The sequence below is a fragment of the Equus caballus genome, chromosome 2 (genome assembly GCF_041296265.1).
Source record: "Equus caballus isolate H_3958 breed thoroughbred chromosome 2, TB-T2T, whole genome shotgun sequence".
Taxonomy (NCBI): Eukaryota; Metazoa; Chordata; class Mammalia; order Perissodactyla; family Equidae; genus Equus; species Equus caballus.
The window spans coordinates 60261997-60282898 of NC_091685.1; the positions used below are offsets into that span (position 1 = coordinate 60261997).

The 20902-nt window shown below is 41.4% G+C and overlaps 1 protein-coding gene across 3 annotated transcripts in view; it reads left to right on the forward strand.

Annotated features, from left to right (window-relative positions):
• The window catches only part of DOCK5 (dedicator of cytokinesis 5), a 202894-nt gene that overhangs the window by 102222 nt on the left and 79770 nt on the right, over positions 1 to 20902 (forward strand). For all 3 annotated transcript variants that reach the window (XM_023636176.2, XM_070256397.1, XM_023636177.2), the window contains exons 12-18: positions 3595 to 3737; positions 5987 to 6112; positions 12066 to 12190; positions 13587 to 13685; positions 14999 to 15071; positions 17286 to 17389; positions 18392 to 18575. In XM_023636176.2, coding sequence (XP_023491944.1) covers positions 3595 to 3737; positions 5987 to 6112; positions 12066 to 12190; positions 13587 to 13685; positions 14999 to 15071; positions 17286 to 17389; positions 18392 to 18575 — 854 coding nt within the window. The remainder of the gene's footprint in view (positions 1 to 3594; positions 3738 to 5986; positions 6113 to 12065; positions 12191 to 13586; positions 13686 to 14998; positions 15072 to 17285; positions 17390 to 18391; positions 18576 to 20902) is intronic.

Here is a 20902-nt window from a genome sequence, read left to right on the forward strand (position 1 = left end):
GCCAGGAACCGTTTGCCCAGTTAGAGAAGGGAAGCTTCTTAGGCTGGAAGATGGTCAGATAGAAGCTGACAGAAGATGTTATTCAAAGTCCTTTATATTGGACTCCAATTTAAGAGGTGTCCGAACTTTCATGCCTCTCCGGAAATGACTGAAGGAATATAAGGGGAAAATCTGTATCTGCGCTGGAAGCCAGAGAATGGTGCCATTTAAGTGTCAGAAATGCCAACGTTTCTCTGTACTTTGTTGTAGGGAACAGGTATCATGGAGGACAAAGAATCACATAAGACGGACAGGGCTTCTCAAGCTGTAACATGCATATGCGTCACCTGGGATCTTGTTAGAGTGCAAAATGTGATCCGGTGTGTCTGGAGTCTGCATCTAACAAGCTTCCGGGAGATGCTGAAGCTCCTGGTCTAGAGGCCACGCATTGAGAAGCAAGGGTTTAGGAGGTGCGAGAGTGAAGGGCTGACTAGTCTTTGTGTTCCTGCAAGCGGAGGGAAAGCCAGCCCGGGAGTGCGTGGGAGGATTCCTCGTAGAGCTCCACTAAGGCCCGCATACTGAATTGGAGCTGGAGCCCTTGGCGGGCCACTGGGGAGCTGCTGGCAAGCAAATCTCAATCCCCATCACTTGAAGAAGTATGCATGTGAACGTCAAGACTGGCTCTGGCAGTCATGCTCCGCTTACCCTGTGCAAGTGAGGCCAGGGATGTTGCTGGAACTGACTCCTAAGAGGGCAGTAGTGTCGGCGAGAGAAGGTGATTGTCTCAGCCAGCTTGTGGCCGCCACAGCAGATCAGTATGACAAACTGGGCATTCCGGAAACCAGACCAAGGATATTTGAGTTAATATATGATTTTATTAATAACAAATAATAAGATTATATTATTTAAAAAATTATTTAAAGTATATTAATAATAAATCAGAGGAGAAAGATAAACCATGCAAAAAAAATGTTTGAGAAAATTAGCTAACCATTGTAAGTTAGAACCTCCTCTCATAACTTACACCACTATAGATTCCAGATGCAACACAAGTGTTAAGAGCCAAAATCTTCAAATACTACAAGAAAATGGAAGTTTTACATAATAGTGCCATGGAAAGCCTTTCTGGGTCAGACACCAAAGATTCGACTAAAAAAGAAAATTGATAGGTTTAACTGCACAAAAATTTTAAACAACTTATAAGTAGAAAAAATTTAGTAAAATATTTGCAATGCTTATGAAAAAGGGTAAGTATTCTTAATAAAGAAATAATAGAAGTTCATAAGGGCATAAAAAGGAAATATACACACACACAAAGAGTTGGCCTATAAATTCATTGAGAATCAATGAAATGCAAATTAAACAATGAAGTTTAGTTTTTGGCTTGACCAAGTTTTAAAAATATATACCTTATTCAGTCCTTCGTGTGTATAAAGAAACATACATTACCTATAGGAATATAAATTGTTACAATGCATTCAAAGCCTTAAAATTTTAATATTTCAAAGAATATACTCCATAATTAACAGTGATTATTTCTGTTAGTGTAACTATAGGTGATTTTGCCCCTCTTTTTGTTTAACTTTGTTTTCTATTTTTTATACAATAAATATGTATTATATATAATTTTATTTAAAATATAAAAATCCTTGTCTTTCAATTTAAAGTCCAACACCTTTGGACCAGTTTCTAAACATAACAGTTTTCCCCCTCATCCAAAGGTTGTTATTAGAAATTTTCTAAGGATGTGTTTATGTAGATCCTAACAACCATATCCTGACCCACCAAGAATATGACTAGATCAGTATTTTATGTAACATGCTAATATGAACTAGAAAGTAACTTTCAAATTTATGAATGCTGTTCCCAATATAAATATATACATATATTTAAAAATACATTAAATTTAATAAATATATTAAAGCATATTATAATTCTATACTAATATAATGTACTTATAATATAATTGTATTTATATTTTAATATAATTAATATATTAATGTATTACTACATTGAATCGAATATGTTTCTCATATACATATTAATAAATATTAAATACATAAATATATAGAATAAATATGAATATATATTTAAATAAATAATATAAATGTATTATATTTATGATAAATGTAAATAACTTTCATATCCATGAATGTTGTTCCTATTATACATACATATATTATAGATTATTATTATATATGTATTATGTGTATATGTGTATAATATATATGTATATACGTTATAGGAACAGCATTCATGAATGTGGAAGTTATATGAAATGGGATATGATATATATGTATATGTAAATAATAGGGGCAGCATTTACGGATATAGAGTTATTCTGCTCCGTATATAATATTTAATTAGATCCAGAATAGGAGCAGTGGTGTGGATATGGACGTTATCTCAAATGCGTTTCTGTGTATGTGTCCCCGCTCTGAGGCGGCCTCTTCCTTTGACTGTGTGTTCTCTGCTTGCTCTCTGAGCCGGCTCGCGCCCGGCAGCGTGTGGAAGCAATGAGCCCTGGGATTGTCTCCACCGGATCATAATACATGCTTTGAGTGTCTGAGGAGCCCAGCCCTAATTTGATTACCACTCACTGTGCAGCCAACAGCCACTGTGAAGTGTTCACAATGCAAATCGCAGCCTCTGGCATTTAAGTCCTAAGATTTGTGGCAAATGCTTTCATAACTTACCTCAAAAGATTTATAATGTATTGTTTTAGGAGAGTTTCATACGTGTTAGGAGAGTTTCATACGTGTATTCTGCTAGTCCATCTAAGAGAGTCATTTGCACATGGCAGCTCAGATCCTAGCGATCCCACTTTTCAGTAGCATGTTGCTGTATGTTTGCCCCTATTGTCAGGGTGCAGATCTGGACCCTACTTAGCAGGCCAGAGAACAAAACCTCCGCAGAGAAGACTGGAGACTATTGTGCTGCACCAGGCTGATGGGCAGTAACTGATGGCGCTTGTGCTGTCAATAGAATGGGGCTGTGTTTGGTCCTTTGATCACCCTGTAGGAGCCTCAGCCTGATGTGATCGTTCAAGTGACGCTTGCTGGCTGGTGCCCGTGCCGTTGCCTCCCTAAATATAGCTGGTCATCACATGAAAATCCAAGAGCACCTTCCAAAAGCCGCTGCATACATACAGCTCTTGTACACTGAGCTTTGGCAACAGATGGGGGCCTTCTCTGCATGTGATCCAGGCCCATCTCCTTATAGACAAGGAAACTGAGGCCCAGCGGGAGACTCTCGGAGCGCTCACTGTCAAGGAGAACTGGAACTGGAGGCCACATCTCCTGCCCCTTCCCGGTCCTTCACTTCCGTTATAGCAGCCTCTCCCACCTCGTAAAGAGCATCAGCATTGCCTCTGATTTTAGTTGTTAACATTTGGCATCAGTTTTGTTTGTTCTTGGGTTTTTTTTTCATCTTTGCCCCAAGTCATTTCCAAGATAGGCACCCAATGGAAAAATAAAGGAAAGATGGGAAGAGTCCCCTAGTTAGGTGTGTTCAGTGTTTATATTTCCAAATTATTCCCATAAGACCCACCACTCTCTGAGGCTGTGCTACAGAGACTTCCTCTTTTTTCCTTACCTCTGTTTCTGACTTTCCCAGAATTGCGATGGAAACCTATATCCGGCAGAGACAGCTAATCATGTCGCCCCTGATAACATCCAATGTGATTGGGGAGAATGAGCCGCTCACATCAGTCTTGAATAAAGTGATAGCAGCGAAGGAAGTGAATCACAAAGGACAAGGTACACAGCCCTGTGCGCTAAGCTGGGAGGGGCCTTTGGCGGGGTGGCGGTGCAGTCACAGCTGAGTCCTTGGACTCCTGCCCTTTCCTTATCTTCCTCTGATACAAAACAGACCCTGCTGGGCCTACCCACCTCAGCTTCCTACTGAAGACGTTTAATACTGAAAATCGCCCAGAATGCGCCCGGCACTGAGCTGGATCACAGCTGTATTTTGTAAATCCTGTGGAACAAATTTTTAATTCCATGAGCCTTTCCTCAGTTTTGTCTCTACAATCTCAGTGCTGACTCTAGGTAAATGCACAAAGAAAAAGAGATTTGGGGATAATTGTGTTCCATCCAATAGGATATGTTTATCCTATTACATTTCCTAAAATTGAGAGGAAGGAGACCAAAGTAATACAAATGAATATGTATTAATATAAAATAATGGGCCATCTAGCAAAACATTTTTAGTTGTTTTTGGTACCTCCATATCATTCTGTTGACATAGTTTTAAGTAAGAAAAATTTTACTTATTGAAACTGAATTTTAAATTCAATTAATAGGGAAAAATAGTTAAAACTTTAAAGTTCAAATACCAAGATGGTGAAGATTTTTGGATAGCACTAAAGATTGAGTTACTTTTTTTCACCAACTTTGTAACTGCCTTCCAAAGTGGAGGCAATCAGGAAACACGTTATTTTCAGTGTATTTCGAGTTTCCCGTGTACTCACATTACCCTGAGTAGGAAAGACACGTGAGGAGTCATTGAAGAATCTGGAAACAAATAACTAAAGATATTTCGGTTGTTGTGGAACTCCTAGCCTAAGGATATAATTTATTAAAGTGGAAAATCCTTACACTGGATTGTTCTGTGTGTATAATTTCTTTTTTTTTTTTAACAAAAGTCAAAAAATATTTCCTCTCTTGCTGCTCAACAAAACAAGTGCTTTTCAAATGTTTTTATGCTCATCACAAATATTCCTTGTGGTTGCATAATATTCCATGGCTTGGATTTAAGAAAATTAAATCTCCCTGGGTAAACACTTAAGTGTTTTCTACTTTGTCACAACTATAAATTTAAATAACTCTGCTGTGACTACCATTATACATGAGCTTTTTCCACGTTTAAGACTACTTCCTCAAGAAAATTCCCAGAAGTTGGATTTCTGAATCAAAGGATGGGAACAAGCTTAAACCCGGAGAGACACATATTGCCAGATTGCTTTCCATAGATTTCTACCTGAGGGCGCTAATCACCGTCTTACCAGCTTTGCAAACTGATATTTAAAAAGCTTTACCTATTTGAAAGGTAGAAAGTGGACTTCCATAGTTCTCTTGCATTTAAAAAACTACTCAAGGGTGAATTATCTAGACTTCATATGTATTTATGAGTTTTCTAAAGTGTTCCTTTTCAGTTTTTATGAGCTCTCTATATAATGAATATGTCGTCTTATTTAGGACACATTTTTTAATTTTTGGTTTTTCCAAATATTTGTAAACTTCTTGTATGTCCTTGTGAATTCTCTTTTTGTGTCCTATTTATTTGTGAGATCTTAATGTTTTTCCTTTAATAAGTATAAATTCATAACTTATGTCACCATTTTGCAGTATGTCTTACTTTTTATGAAGTCAAAACTTTCAGTTTATGTGTAGATAATTCTTTTGTGATTTCTTCATTTATTCTCTACTTAGAAAAATGATTCAATCGCAAAGATTTAATAACTATACACTTGTTTTTTCTTTTAATTTCCTTTTTTCTATTTACTTATTATATTAGAAATTTATTTTAATGAAAATGTGAGGTGATAAATTAGACTGATCTGTTCTAAGTAGCAAGAAAATTATCCCGGCACATTTATGAAATTATAGTTTCTTTTTTCATGATTTGTAATGACTCTTTTGCTATATCTAAAATTGCTATATATTATAGTACTTAATCTCATTGTTTCCATTGATTTATATATCTTTTCTGTCACTAATATCACACATTACTATAGCTTTACAGCATTTTGATGTCTGATAGGGGCTATCTTTACCCTTTTTTTCCCCCAAAGTAAACATCTGTTCATATCTTTGTCAAATTCTCCATGAAGTCCTGCTGTGATTTTGATGGGAGTGTCATTAAAATTTTAAGTTAACTGAGGGAGAATTTACATCTTTATAATGAGGTATATCAATACATGTATATTTTTTTCTCAACATTTGTTTATGTGTTTATTATATAGATCATACAGAGAACTAAAAGTTTATCTTTTCTTTCTTTAAAGGACTTTGGGTGTCCTTGAAGCTATTGCCAGGTGATCTCACGCAAGTTCAGAAGACTTTTTCACACTTGGTGGATAGATCGACAGCAATCGCCCGAAAAATGGGCTTTCCTGAAATAATACTTCCAGGTAAACACCCTGCTTGATTCCCCCATTCTGCTTGCTCCAGGACCTCCTTCCGTGCAGCACAGTCGAAGCAACAGGGATCTGTAAGATTCAGTATCTGCATTCTGTGGTGCCTGGACAGTGGGACATACAGACAGGGTTGCACTCCCCAGTGCGCAAGCCCAGGGTCCTGCTTTCACCGTGACTCAGAATTTTCTGTTCTCTCTCTCTTCCTTCGTGTTCCATATAAGCCCCTCTGACATCCTTCCCCAGACCACCCATTAAGTAGAGCTAATGAGAGCACAGGTTCTCTGCGCGTTTTCTCCTGGCATCACCAGTGTCGTGGGCTACTGGCAGGAAACCCCAGTGAAATGTCTGCTCAGCTCGGTCTCTGCTGAGTTCCCTGCTCCATTTGTTTAAGCTCCAGCTGTCTTCTTGGCTCTCCCTGTACTTGTGACAAGAAAGTAAACATTCTGCAGGTTCTTACTTTAGTTTCATCTTTTTTGCCACCGTGTGTTGGTGATCTGCATTCTCTTGAACTCACTGATTTAACCCATTTAATTTCTTAATCTTTACAGTAGTAAAAGGAAATCATTTCCTCAAGGAACTTTATATAATATAATATATAATATTATATAAATAATAAAATATGAATATATATTACATAGATAGGTAGATTTTACACATTCATATAAAATCTTTGGCCTATTGAAAAAATTCTAGAAAACCAAACTGTTATTTATTGCTTAAAAATTTAGGTTCTTTTAAAGTAATATGAGATCTTATTCTTCCTTTGGGAGATTGAGGAGCAATAATAATTTATTGCTGGACACATTGTCTGCACATAGTGGGTATTAAAAGAATATTTGTAGGATGAATGAATAAAAGAGCTATGAAATGGAAATTACCTTTTTCTTCTTATTTCTTCCCTTCCAGAGCCGTTCACCCTAATACATATTCATCAACATTCTGGGAAAATGTTTTTCTTCTTGTTTAAAAAAATAAGTCTCGGTGTTATATGTCAATTAAAAAAATATATTGGTAATATTCCCATAACCGAAGGCACTCTTATTGCTACAGCAAGACGGAATACTGAAAAATAATACAGAGAAATTTATTTTATCTTTGAAATCTGGCTGGAAAGACCCTTTGTGATCCATAGGATTGGTTTGTACATGGCCAGGGCCGTGATGGACTTTAAAAATCATCTATGAGGCTGGCCCCGTGGTCGAGCGGATGGGTTCACACGCTTCCCTTTGGTGGGCCAGGGTCTCACTGGTTCAGATTCTGGGCGTGGACCTAGCACTGCTCATCAAGCCATGCTGAGGCGGCGTCCCACATGCCATGACTAGAAGGACCCACAACTAAAATATACAGTCATGCACCAGGGGGCTTTGGGGAGAAGAAGGAAAAATAAAATGTTAAAAAAAATCATCTAGGATGATGATTCCCAAATGCTAGTCTTAGATCCGCTAATCAGGATCACCTGGGAAACATTACAATACAGATTCCCAGATTCTTCCAGAGACTCTGAGTGTGTAAGACCAGGGCTTCCCAGGTGATTCTGGTGGTCGACCAGGTTTGAGAGATAGAGGCCTAGACCAAGTGCCTTACCGTGTAGTTCCTTCTCATGGCCATTTGAGCAGGCCCAGATACGTCTTAAACTCTGCCCTCCACCCCAGGTTCCTCCCTGGCTAAGGCGCTCTTGCTTTCTGCCTCATCTGCACAGCCACATTCTTGAAAGTGGTTATGTACTCTCTATCTCTGTGTTTGCACCCGCCAGTCACCCTCTATCCTGTCCAGAATGGCTGTCATTAGAGTCACCAAAGACTGCAGTGTCCCTAAGTCCAACGGCTACTTTTTAGCCTAATGATCCTCTCTGGTCCCTCGGCAGCATGTGACACTGTTGATCACTCCCTGCTTGAAATAGTCCCGCCTCATTGTCCGTGACCCCACACTCTTCTCTTTTTCTCCATTCCCCTGCGGCCTCTCCCAGGACTCCTTTGCCACCTTATCTCCTCCCTCACCTTTAAATGCTGGAGTGCCTCACTATGTGGCCCTTATGCCCTTAGCTAGCTAGAGCTGCCGTCACAGAATACAACAGACTGGCTGGCTGAACAACAGAAGTTAATTTTCTCACAGTCTGGAGGCTGGAAGGCCAAGGTCAAGGGGCTGCAGGGTTGGTTTCCTGAGGCCTCTCTCCTTGGCTTCTCGCTGTGTCCTCACGTGTCACCCCCTCGGTCTGCATGTTGCCTGTGTCCCGATCTCTCCTTACAAGCACACCAGTTCTATTGGATTGGGGCTCACCCTATGACCTCATTTTACCTTAATCATGTCTGTAAAGGGCCCGTCTCCAAATACAGCCACATTCTGCGGAGCTGGGGGTGAGGGCTTCAACACAGGAATTCAGCGGGGACACAGTTCAGTCCAGAGCAGGTCCCCTTTCCTCCTCAGCAATAGCCATTCTTTTGGCTTCTCTTTGTTAGTTGCCTCCAAATCCATATCCCCCACCCCAAGATGCCTCCTTTGAACTCATTCCCATGGGTCCAACTACTTCCTGCCTCGGCAGTTTAGTGGGTGCTGTTCCCACCCCTGCCTGGATCTCTCTCCCCTCTTTACTTGGTTAATTCTTACTCAGAACCCCGTTTGGAACTCCTAACTGTGCATCTAGACAGGCTCTTCTGTTGTGTTTTATCTAAGAGGTGGCATCCCTTCCGTCGAGGTGCACAGACAAGAAGCCTCAAAGTCACCTTGACACCTCCCTTTCCTTTACACCTTACACCTGCCAGTCTTACCTTTGGAAGGACTCTCAAATCCATCCCCTTCTCTCCCTCTCCATTGCCGCTGCCCGAGTGGTCGCCTCGGTCATCAGTTCCCTGGACACCCGCCATGGCTTCCCAGCTGGTTTCCCTGTTGCTGCTCCTTCCTGCCTCGTACCCTTTCTCCACGCTGTGGCGGGAATGAGCTTGATGAGAGCCCACCTGGTCTCCTCCCACTCCTTCCCTGCGGAAAGCGTTTCCGTGACCTCTGCTTACACTCTGGAGGAAGATACAGGTGCTCTTAAACTTGTTTTTTTTAAGATTGGCACCTGAGCTAGCATCTGTTGCCAGTCTTTTTTTTATTTTTTATTTTTCTTCTTTTCCTTCTCCCCACAGCCCCCCGGTACATAGTTATAGATTCTAGTTGCGAGAGCCTCTGGTTGTGGCGTGTGGGATGCTGCCTCAGCATGGTCTGATGAGTGGTACCGTGTCTGCACCCAGGATCCAAACTGGCAAAACCCTGGGCCGCCGAAGCAGAGTGCGTGAACTTAACCCTCAGCCACAGGCCAGCCCCGGAAGATATAGATTTTTAACGTGGCCTGCAAGCCTCAGGGAGACTTGACTTTTGTCTGTCTCTGTAGCCTGGTCTCACACCAGATCCCCCATCACTGTAAAGACTTCAGTCCTCTGTCTACTACCTTTGGGCCTTTGCACATGCTGCTCTCTCTTCTTACTCTCACCCCTCCAATATCAGCTCAAAGGAAACATTCTCACCCCTCCAGACAAGGTTGGGACTTAGTGTTACGCTTTCACAGAGCCTGGCCTTTTCCTTCATTTTTGATGATGTGTTTCATCATGTGATTGTCTGATAATGCTTCTCTCCCCAACCAGACTGTAAGCTATGTGAGAGTGAGGTTGGTGCATGCCTCACCACTGTCTCCCAAATACCTAGCGCAGTGCTTGGTACAGAGTAGGTACTCAATCAGCTTGTTATTTTATTTATTTATTTATTTATTTTTACTTTTTATTTTTTTGAGGAATATCAGCCCTGAGCTAACATCTGCCCCCAATCCTCCTCTTTTTGCTGAGGAAGACTGGCCCTGAGCCAACGTCCGTGCCCATCTTCCTCTACTTTATATGTTGGATGCCTACCACAGCATGGCTTGCCAAGCAGTGCCATGTCTGCACCAGGGATCCGAACTGGCGAACCCTGGGCCACCAAAGTGGAACGTGCACACTTAACCACTGCACCTCCCGGCCTGCCCCTCATTCAGCTTTTTAAATGAGTAAATGAATATTATCTCATCTGATTGTACCATAATTTATTCAACCAACTGTCTGTGGTTGGAAATTGAGGAGGTTTCCAAGTTTTTGCTTTCATAAACCACACCACAATGAATATTTTTAGAGATAAGTCATTTCTCACTTTATTATTTTTTTTTTTTTAGGAAGATTAGCCCTGAGCTAACATCTGGTGCCAATCCTCCTCTTTTTGCTGAGGAAGACTGGCCCTGAGCTAACATCTGTGCCCACCTTTCTCTACTTTGTATGTAGGATGCCTACCACAGCATGGTTTGACAAGTGGTGCGCAGGTCCACGCCGGGCATCTGAACCAGCAAACCCCGGCCCGCCAAAGCGGAATGTGCAAACTTAGCCGTGCACCACCGGGCCGGCCCCTCATCGCTTGCATTTTTAATACTTGGGGACAAATATTAGCAGTGAAATTGGTGTGTCAATTAAGGCTTTTTGACACAAATTGTTAACTTCTCCACTGATGAAGATTAAGATTTCAAACTGCGATATACGAATAAGCCCCTTTTCCTTCACACCTCATCAACTATGAGCAGTATCTTAATTGTTTTTCTAAGTGGATAAGTGATGGAAATAAGTTTTCTACGTGTGTATCCTGATTTTCTTAGAGTGCTGTCAGGTTTTATTTTTTACATTTGGAGGCAATTTAATATACTACAGATTTTTGATTCATTTTTACAATACGGAGTCTTCCCATCCAGGAACTTGGTATGCCTTTCATTCATTACAGGTTTTGTTTATGTATTTCAATGATATTTAAAAATTTTCTTCACTATGGGGGCTACACACTTTGAAGTTAATTAATTTTTAAAATTTTGTGCTGGTTAACCAAAAATATGGTAAGCAGGAATTATTCTGATGGCGGTAAAAACAATTAAGCTGATTTAAATAAACACAAAGTATTTTGCAGACTTTCATGAAGTGTCTACCTCATCAAGTTCTTATATGGATTGAATACATTATTGCATATGAGACACTTTGAGTAGTGCCCAGCACATAGTGAGCACTGAGTAAACATTAGCCTTCATTATTTTTCAGATGTGTTAAAATATCACACTCTCCAAGGCATTATTGAAAAAAAAATCTGCCACTGAAACCTAGTAAAATATATTTTGTACTTATTATTAGACAGCAATTATTTTAAAGATTTTATTTTTTCCTTTTTCTTCCCAAAGCCCCCTGGTACATAGTTGTATATCTTAGTTGCAGGTCCTTCTAGTTGTGGCATGTGGGACGCCGCCTCAGCATGGCTTGATGAGCAGTGCCATGTCCGCGCCCAGGATTCGAACTGGCGAAACCCTGGGCCACCACAGTGGAGCGCTTGAACTTAACCACTCAGTCACAGGGCCAGCCCCTAGACAGCAATTATTAATAAATAGAATAAAGGATTACTATTGGAAAGAGTTCGTTAGGGGCTGGCCCGGTGATCCAGCGGTTAAGTTCACACGTTCCGCTTCTCAGCGGCCCAGGGTTTGCCAGTTAGGATCCCAGGTGTGGTCATGGCACCACTTGGCAAGCCATCCTGTGACAGGCATCCCACATATAAAGTAGAGGAAGGTGGGCACAGATGTTAGCTCAGGGCCAGTCTTCCTCAGCAAAAAGAGGGGGATTGGCAGCAGATGTTAGCTCAGGGCTAATCTTCCTCAAAAAATAAGTAAATAAGTAAAAGGTTTAAAAAAAGAGAGTTCATTAAAGAAAACTACACTTCAAAGACACGTTGGTATGTATGGAAAGGTAGAATGAGCTAAGCTAAAGGGAACAACATATTTAAAAACTTCTGCTATATGAATAGTTGATTATAAAGTCAGAGCATTTCATATTTTACTTAGAATTTACATGTTATTACATCCTGAAAATTAAAAATTACTTTTCTCAGCACACTCACAGGATGGGTTGTCATGTTGCAGGAGATGTTCGGAATGATATTTATGTCACCCTCATCCATGGGGAGTTTGACAAAGGGAAAAAGAAGACGCCGAAGAACGTGGAGGTGACCATGTCTGTGTATGACGAGGAGGGCAAGCTCTTGGAGGTACGCGGCATTGCCCAGAAGTGCTGCTGCTGTCACACCCTTCTCTACAATAATGAGGGGCTCTGGGCCTGATGTTAGTTCTTCACATTAGGATGCGTTTGGTTTTTTATTTATTTTTTAATTTTTTTTGAGAGATTGGCACCTGAGCTAACAACTGTTGCCAATCTTTTTTTTTTTTTTTTCCCTGCTTTATCTCCCCCAATCCCCCTGGCACATAGTTGTATATCTTAGTTGCAGGTCCTTCTACTTGTAGCATGTGGGATGCCTCCTCAGCATGGCCTGACAAGTGGTGCCATGTCCGCGCCCAGGATCTGAACCTGCAAAACCCTGGGCCACTACAGTGGAGTGCGTGAACTTAACTGTTTGCCCACGGGGCTGGCCCCAGGATGCATTTTGGTTTTTCATGAGGAAAAAATATGAAATCTGTTAAATTTGTGGTTAGCAATTACCAGTTTTACTAATAAACCCAGTTGGACCCTTATTTTCATTATTTCTCCTGTGCTAAGAAATATCTCAAGCCACTAGTGACTTTATGTGTAAGCATCTGATGCAGAGGTTCTTTATCATTTTCAAATTATTAGCCACTTTCAAGCCCATTCAGTTCCTCTGGGGCTCGAGCGAAGTGGCCCTCGTGCCCAGAAAGCATTGAAAGGCACATTTCCTCCACCTGGGTGAGCAGAACCAAAGGAGCTGCCCGCTGGAGAGCTGTTAAACCGGAAGGGCTCTTGGTTGGAGGTCAACGGCTGTGCTCTTGAGTTGTAATAATCGGGAAACAGCAGCTCCAAACTGATGAGCTGTTTTCTCAGGGACACGCAGGAGTCAGTGATGGAGCTAGGACTGGATCCCCGTATGCTGCTTCCGGCCCAGAGTTCCTCCAACTGCAATGAGTGCTGACTGTGGCATTGAAGAGAAGGCTGGGCAGGGGGTGTTCCAGGAGGCTCCCATTGTGTCAGACTCACTGATTCCACAGCAGGCGACCGTGGCCACAGCTCGGCTGAGACAGGAGGGAGAAATCATTTTCCTCCCACAGCGGTGTGTCTGCACACGCGCCGTGGCTCCCAGTCACCCACACTAGGCCTCTGTTCCCTGAGAGAGCAAAGAAGACGAGACTGTAAGGCTGAGGCTGCAAGCGAGGAAAAAGGTTACAGCAAAGAGGAGAGTTGGGACGGTGCCGGGTCCCTGAGCGACCGCCACGTTTATACGCTAGACCTTCAAAGAAAGTGGTGGAAACTCAATCCTACTCTTCTGTTCAGCCCCCCACTGTAACCGGCTTATATGTGCCAGCGTAAGGCACGCTGGGCGTGTGGAGGGCCGAGGGCTCGCGCAGGGTGCGTGGAGACCTTTTGATTTTTCTAGATAAAATTATCACCCCCTGATTTTTTCTTTCCCTCCGAAGAAAGCCGTTCATCCAGGTGCCGGCTACGAAGGCGTCTCAGAGTACAAGTCCGTCGTCTATTACCAGGTCAAGCAGCCCTGCTGGTACGAGACAGTCAAGGTGAGGATGCCCAGCCGGGGGCCTCTGTGCTCTGGCAGACCTCGTGTAGGCTCCTTTCCTCTTTTTACCCACAGATCATCCTACTTTGTCCTGAAGTTTTAGGTGGGTTGTCTGTGGTGTGCAATAAGAAATTAATTGATAGTTATAATTCTGTATAAGTGCACTTATCTTTGATAAACTCAGAATTCGTAAATAACATTCTCATTCATGAATGTGTAGAAATTTGAATGGAGAAACTTACGATTGTCATGATGCAGTGGGCTGCCAAGATGGTCCAAACCCAAGTGGAAGTGTCCACACTCCTGAGCAGTTGCTTAATGTTGTTTTCTTCTTGGCCTCTCGCCAAGTTTTCTGGGCCTCTTTTCAATTTAAATATGTGTATTACAGATTCCAAAGTCAGCTCCGTCCTCTCGCTCGAGCCTCGCAGCGCTGCTCCTCAGTCAGCTGTTGCCCTGCCCCTTTCCCCTTAGCTGACTGAGACTCGGAGAAAGGAAGTGACTTCCCAGGATCCTCAGCTGCTCAGTGTCAGAGCCTAAACTGGAGCCCGCTTCTTCTGAATCCCGGGCCCCATCAGCTCTTTCCAATTGTCAAAGTCTTATGAGTCTCCATAGAAAACTCAAAGAAAAAAAGTGGCACTAGTATCTCCATTCAGAAGTAACTATTTTCCATGATTTTGTATGCTTCCTATGTTTGGAATTATCTGTTTATACAAATTGATATTGTGCTTTTTAAAACTACTTATCTCGAGGCATTATAAGTTCTTCAGAAATGTAATTTTAGATACTTGCATAATATTCCATTAGTCATGCCATAATTTAACTATTTGCGACAAATTCTCTGCTCTTTTCATAGCCCCATGCGTCTGTATTCCTAGTCACTGCTCTATATATAAGCAGCAGAAACCGTCCCTGTCCCCAGAATTTTATCTTTTCCCTCTATTATAGACCCTAATTATTATCATATCAGGATCCGCCTTGCAGTCTGGAAGGTCCTATGTAGAACTGAAAGTCTTGATCTTTTCCCTCTGGAGTATTTCTTGTTTCATACTTGAGAAAATGTAGTATCTCCATTCTCAGAATCTATGATAAACAGCAAAGATGATCTTCTCCTGAGATGCTTTCGATTTGAAAATAACTAAATCTCCTTTGATTGAAACCTTATACCATATTTCACTTCTGTAGAAATTAGTGCTGTGATAAGACACTAAAAATGAGCCTAATTCTGTAAAATGTGCTATGGGTACAAAGTACTGCATGTATGTATGTGTGTATGTATGTACGTGTGTATATATACAATTCCTTATTATTATGCAGGTGTCCATTGCTATAGAAGAGGTTACTCGCTGCCACATAAGATTTACCTTCCGCCACAGGTCATCTCAGGAATGTGAGTATTAGGAGGTCTGTGACCTCTTTCCGTAAGACACCTATTCATTCTTGCTTGACAATGTGGAGAACAAGATACTTGGCATCTTTATTTCAGAATTCAGTGCTGCTAAGGAAATCTGAAACATGAGGTTTTCTGGGCTTCCAAGATCTATGTTATTGTTCTGCATCACAATTTCCCCAAAATGTGTTCTGTGGATACTGAAGTTCTGTACTATGCTAATAGATGCTCTGTGACAAAAAGGGAGAGGAAGTGCTGTCTATCTCTCCCTCTTAGACATTCACAATGTATGTTGCTGTGTTGCCGAGAAGTCCTACAGCAAGAAAACTGTTTAATCTGTTGTCTCCCAAAATTAGTATTTTTCTCATGAAAGAGCTATTTGAAGTCTTAGTTCACAGTTCATGATATCACTGCTCTGAAGTTTGAATAGGGAAGAAAATTGATTATTTTCAGATTGATCACAAAATTTCTGAAAATGTCTTGTTCTCATTCAGTACTCCATAAAAATGCAATCCTTCATTCCAAACTGAATTTATTGAACACCATCTACACATGAGACTGCAGGCTAGGCCCTGGTATATGCCAGCAAATAGCATACAGTGGCGGCACTGAAGAGGTTCTGTGGTCTAGTTAGTAAAATGAGTAAAATACCAGGCAGTTAACTTCAGAACAGTGTGGTATGTGCTACAGCAGCAAACGCAGTTATAAGGGAGCATGCAGCGCAGTCCCATAAGATTTCCTGCATCCTAGCTGAGACTCGAAGGTGAGTAGACGTTAGCCCAGCGAAGGGTGACAGTGGAGAAATGTGTTTGAAAATCCAAGTAAGCTCAGTGGGGCTGAAGTGGGAGCAGTGGGAGTAATCATAATATTAGATTGAACCCTATGAAATTGCCATTTTGTAGGTCAATATCAAATAGTCAGCTATCAGCAATTTCATATGGTTCTGCATGATATTAAGCCAGAATTCATCAAGCCTTTGGTTTGTACCAAACGCTATGTGAAGCTCTATTTATACACTATCTTATTTAGTATCCACAATAATCTGAAAAGGTACATACTACTTTTATCCATATTTATACATAAAGAAACTGAGGCACAGAGAGGTTGGATGCTTGCCAAGGTCACAGGACTGGTAAGTGTTAGAGCCTGGATTGACACCTCTGCAGTCTGATTCCAGGCAAGCTGGAGCCAGATCATGAAGGACAAAGTTTATTTTGAACCACGTTATGGAGGAACCATTAAAGAGTGTTTTACGGGTGACGGTGGTGGTTGTTGTTTGGTATATGTTTATAAAAGCTTTATTCATAATACCCGGAAATTGCACATAGCCTAAATGGCCACCCACAAGAGGATGGATAAACAATTGTGGTATAATTATCCAGTGGATTACTGCTCAGCCAATCTGGGGACACACAGGTCATAGCAGAACTTAGAGTTGTGCCTGTGGGGAGACCAGGCCATGAGTTACCCCAGCCATGGACATCTCAGTAGTCCTCTGAGGTCTCAGAAGACCTCTGCTTCCTTGGGAGGCTGGACCCTCCTCCCCAAATGCCACCGGGCACCCGTACCCACTTCTCCTGACTCCCAGGCTACTATTGCAGAAGGAAGAGGAGAGTAGAAACCTTAGATGGCATCATAAACCTTGGAGTGTAGTAAATTCTTCACTGAGTCTATCTTAAAACAACAGAAATGAGGTATCTCATGAAAAGGTTTTGGAGCAAGACGATGTACCTGATTGGATTTGATTTCGGGAATCTCACTCTGGCTGCAAGGTGGAAAAAGACTGGAGACAGAAAGACCGGTTAGGGAGATCTTACAGAAATATGGGGAAGAGGTGAGGTGGCTGAACTGAGGTAGGAACAGAAGGGATGGAGAGAAATGGCATAGGTTCCAGAGGTGTTCAGCACATCGAGTTGACATGGGGGTGGATTCAGTGTCAGCAGCCACAATTCTGATTTGGAAGATTGAGTGGATGCTGGTCTCATTCATTTGCAAATATGGGAAGAGGTGCCAGACGAATTCAGTTAGGGAAATATTTCCTTTGAGGAGGCTGTCATGTGCGTTGTGTGGTTGGCTTATTGTAGCTCTCTGAACTGTGTTCATTGTAGCATGATTGAAAATCAAACCCCAGAGCAGAATGTGAAATCAGCTCTCCTAGCCATCACTTCCTGATATCTTTCTGCACTGCTCAGACATGTATTTCTGTCTTTTCAGCCAGAGATAAATCAGAGCGAGCATTTGGGGTGGCCTTCGTAAAACTGATGAACCCGGATGGCACCACTCTGCAGGATGGACGGCATGATCTGGTGGTTTATAAGGTGGTGCTAACAAATTGAGGCTCAGAAAATTGCTGGGGAAATGTTTACTACCTCTGAAATTGGTTCTTAAGGCACCTTTCAGATTAATGTGTATAAACATCAGAAACTTTCCTGAAGCTGTATGTGTTTGCCCCTTAAAGTCTAGAAACCCAGAGGGTTCACACCAGCTACATCGTCTCCCATCCCCTTTCTGGAAACAATGAGTTGCATTATTTTTTAGTCTCCTAAAGAGTATCTCTCTCTCCTGCAAATGGTGTTCCGTGATGGTGAATAGTCAAGAGGCTCTCCTCTTGCCTTCTACTCTTTGCATCGATCTGCATGGAACATAGACAGTTGCACTCTTGGGCTTGGTTAGGGTGTGGTAGGTGTGGTAGGATGTGGTTTTATTATCACCATGAGCCAGGCGCCATTTCTTTGCTTTGGGGCCCCATTTCCTTCCATTCCGTTTTGTCCTCCTCCTTGCCTCTAACTGCCATGGAGCTCTCGCTTCTACTGCGATTTTATAGTAGAAAGTAGATGCTGGAAGTTCTCATTTATCCAACAATATCACAGAGTTGATAGCTTTTTTGGGGAGCATCTCAAAAAAGTATTTTTCTTAACAGCTCCTTGGTTCATAAATAGTTTTGGAAGGTATGGCAAGCTATTGCTTCCCAATGAACCCAATCAATCCATCAACCCAATTAACTATAATTGTGACCATTTATAGGTTCAAGAAAATGAAATCCAACCTTATTCTTTAATATTTGTTTACTTATAGCAGAGACCTAGGATGTTTTTAGTTTCTAGTTCACAACTTCATTTTCATTCAATGTTGAAATTGTTTCTGGCTCAAACTCTGGAAAGGTGTCACAATGTCTTAGAGTTTTAAGGGATCTAAGTATAATCTGATAAAACCTCTTTACTCATACTGGAAATGCACTGTGCTCATGATAGAAACTATTTTTATTTGCATGTAAAAGATTTTGCCCGTCTTTTGGTGTTCCTAACATGCTTCCTTTTCAGGGTGACAACAAGAAAATGGAAGATGCTAAATTCTACCTGACCCTGCCTGGAACCAAGGTAGAGATGGAAGAAAAAGAGCTCCAAGCATCCAAAAACCTGGCCAACTTTACCCCAACCAAGGATAGCACAAAAGATAGCTTTCAGATTGCCACCCTCATTTGCTCCACAAAGCTCACCCAGAATGGTAGGTGTGGTGACTGCAGTGACACCGGTCTTCCTGGGCTCCTTTGTTATACTTAGGGGGCTGGACCATATGGGGCATTTCTTCTGAGGTGGGGTGCCGGTCTCTGCTCTTCACTCGATGTTCTGGGTAATAATGATCAGATAGCTGAAGCTCCTTCTGAGGTTTTGTTGTCCATCTTTAAACAGGGTGAAAAGCATTTGGCATTTTTTAATATTATAAAACTTATAAATATATTCATTAACAGATGCTGTAAAATTAAAAAGTCTCATGTTTCCTTTTTCAAGGCAGCCAAGAACTCTAATAATGTGCTGTGTATAATATAAGTAACAAGAGATGTTGGTAATGAGGGAGAGGACACTGGCAGAGATATCTAACCAGTCTCCTGCCCAAACAGGTATAAAAAAGAGCAAGGAGGGTTTCCTGTTAGAGCTCTGTCTGTCCCACATGTAGTCGCCTCTTTCCCATGTTTTTCCAAGCAGTCAGCGATTTTCCATAACATCAGCTGAATAGTTCAAATGAGGCTTCATCTGGTTCCTCCTTGAAATCTCTGATATCAATTTTAACTTCTCTTGTGTATATCCTGGCATTTGATAGCCAATAACAGTTTCTTATTCATTTAATGTGTAAGGAGTCTTACTGAACACAGTGAGCCAAGAGTTAGCTGTCCAGGGGCCTGGCCTTAGAAATTCTATATCCCATATGCTGTGTAGAGGATTAGTCCCTTTGGCTTCTCAGAAGATCTGGGTGAGGTAGCTGGCAGGGGCTCTGCCTTAGGGACGTGCTGAGATAGACCAGACAGTTTAGATAGGAGGTACACTCAAGGATCAGGTGTTGGTTGATCTTTAGAAGGGGTCAGTATTGTTTCTTTCAATGAGTCATGGTTGGCTAGAGAATATGGATAGTATTTCAACCTGGACAAGCGGCTAGACTCAACAGAGTGCAGTTCAGAGCTGATACACCTGGGAAAGTAAAAGCACACTCACCAAAAACAAGGCCAGAAAAAAGGCAAAACTCTGGAGATGGTAAAAAGATCCGTGGTTGCGAAGGGCTCAGGGGAGAGTGCGGTGGGGTGAATAGGCCGAGCGCGGGGGATTTTCAGGTCAGTAAGACTGTACTATCTCACAGCGTAATGCATACGTGTCGTCATACTTTTGTCAAAACCCGCAGAATGCGCTGCACAGAGTGCACTCGAACGTGAACTGTGGGCTTTAGTTGATGAACTATGTCAATACTGGGTCATCACGTGCACCAAGTGGATCACCAAGATGTTGATAGGGGAACCCGGGGAGCAGTGAAGGGGTAAATGGGAACTCTCTGTGTTTCTGCTTATTTTTTCTGTGAACCTAAAACTGCTCAAAAAGATAAAGTCTGTTGCCTAAGAAAAAATCAAAAATTAAGCCAGAAAACATTCTGAGTTTCCTAGAGGACATGACAAAATTGTATCAGTGACATAGCCCTTGTTAGGGAAAAAGTAAATATGATAAAGTAATGATAGAAGGTTAAATGGTACAGTATTCGTAGAAGATGATTTAGACGGTGTATCAAAGATGTTAAATGTGTTTAGATGCTTTGATCCAGTAATTTGACCCCTAGGAAGTGAACCTCAGTAAACAATGAGACATGTGCACAAAAATTTGTGTATGAGGCTGTTTCCCTATTATTCATGATAGGGAAGTAGTGGAGACAATCCAGATGTCCAATTTGGGGTCAGTTTTAATTACGTAACGTAATTAAATGATGAAATCTTTGCAGCTGCCAAATATATTTCGAAACATATCAAAGACATGGGAAAAGGGGGTCGTGGGGGGAGGCCACAAAGGGTGAAGTGGTGTACCTACAACATGACTAACAATAATGTACAACTGAAATCTCACAAGGTTGTAATCTATCATAATCTTAATTAAAAAAAAAGAAAAAAAAACATATCAAAGACATGCAAAATTTTTAATGCTCTGTAGAGTATAATCCAAGTTTTGTTTAAATATTTGACGGCAATTTGAAGCCAGTTGCCTTGGTTCAAATCCCCGTCTGCCACTTATTAGCTGTTTCATCCTGAGCAAGTCACTTGACCTCTCTGTGACTTAGTTTCATCTTTAAAATGGGAGTAATAGTATATGTTTGAAAGAATGAAGTAAATTAGAGTAAGTAAAAGCAAAACAACAGTGTCTAGCCCCTTGCTAACACTATATGAATATTAGCTGTTGCTGCTATCATTATCGTCATTGTTACATGTACACAGAAGACTAAAAGGAATAATTCCAAAAGTTTGGACAGTCCTTATTTTCTTTATTCTTTTGGTATTTTCCAAGTTTTTACCTATGAGGTGT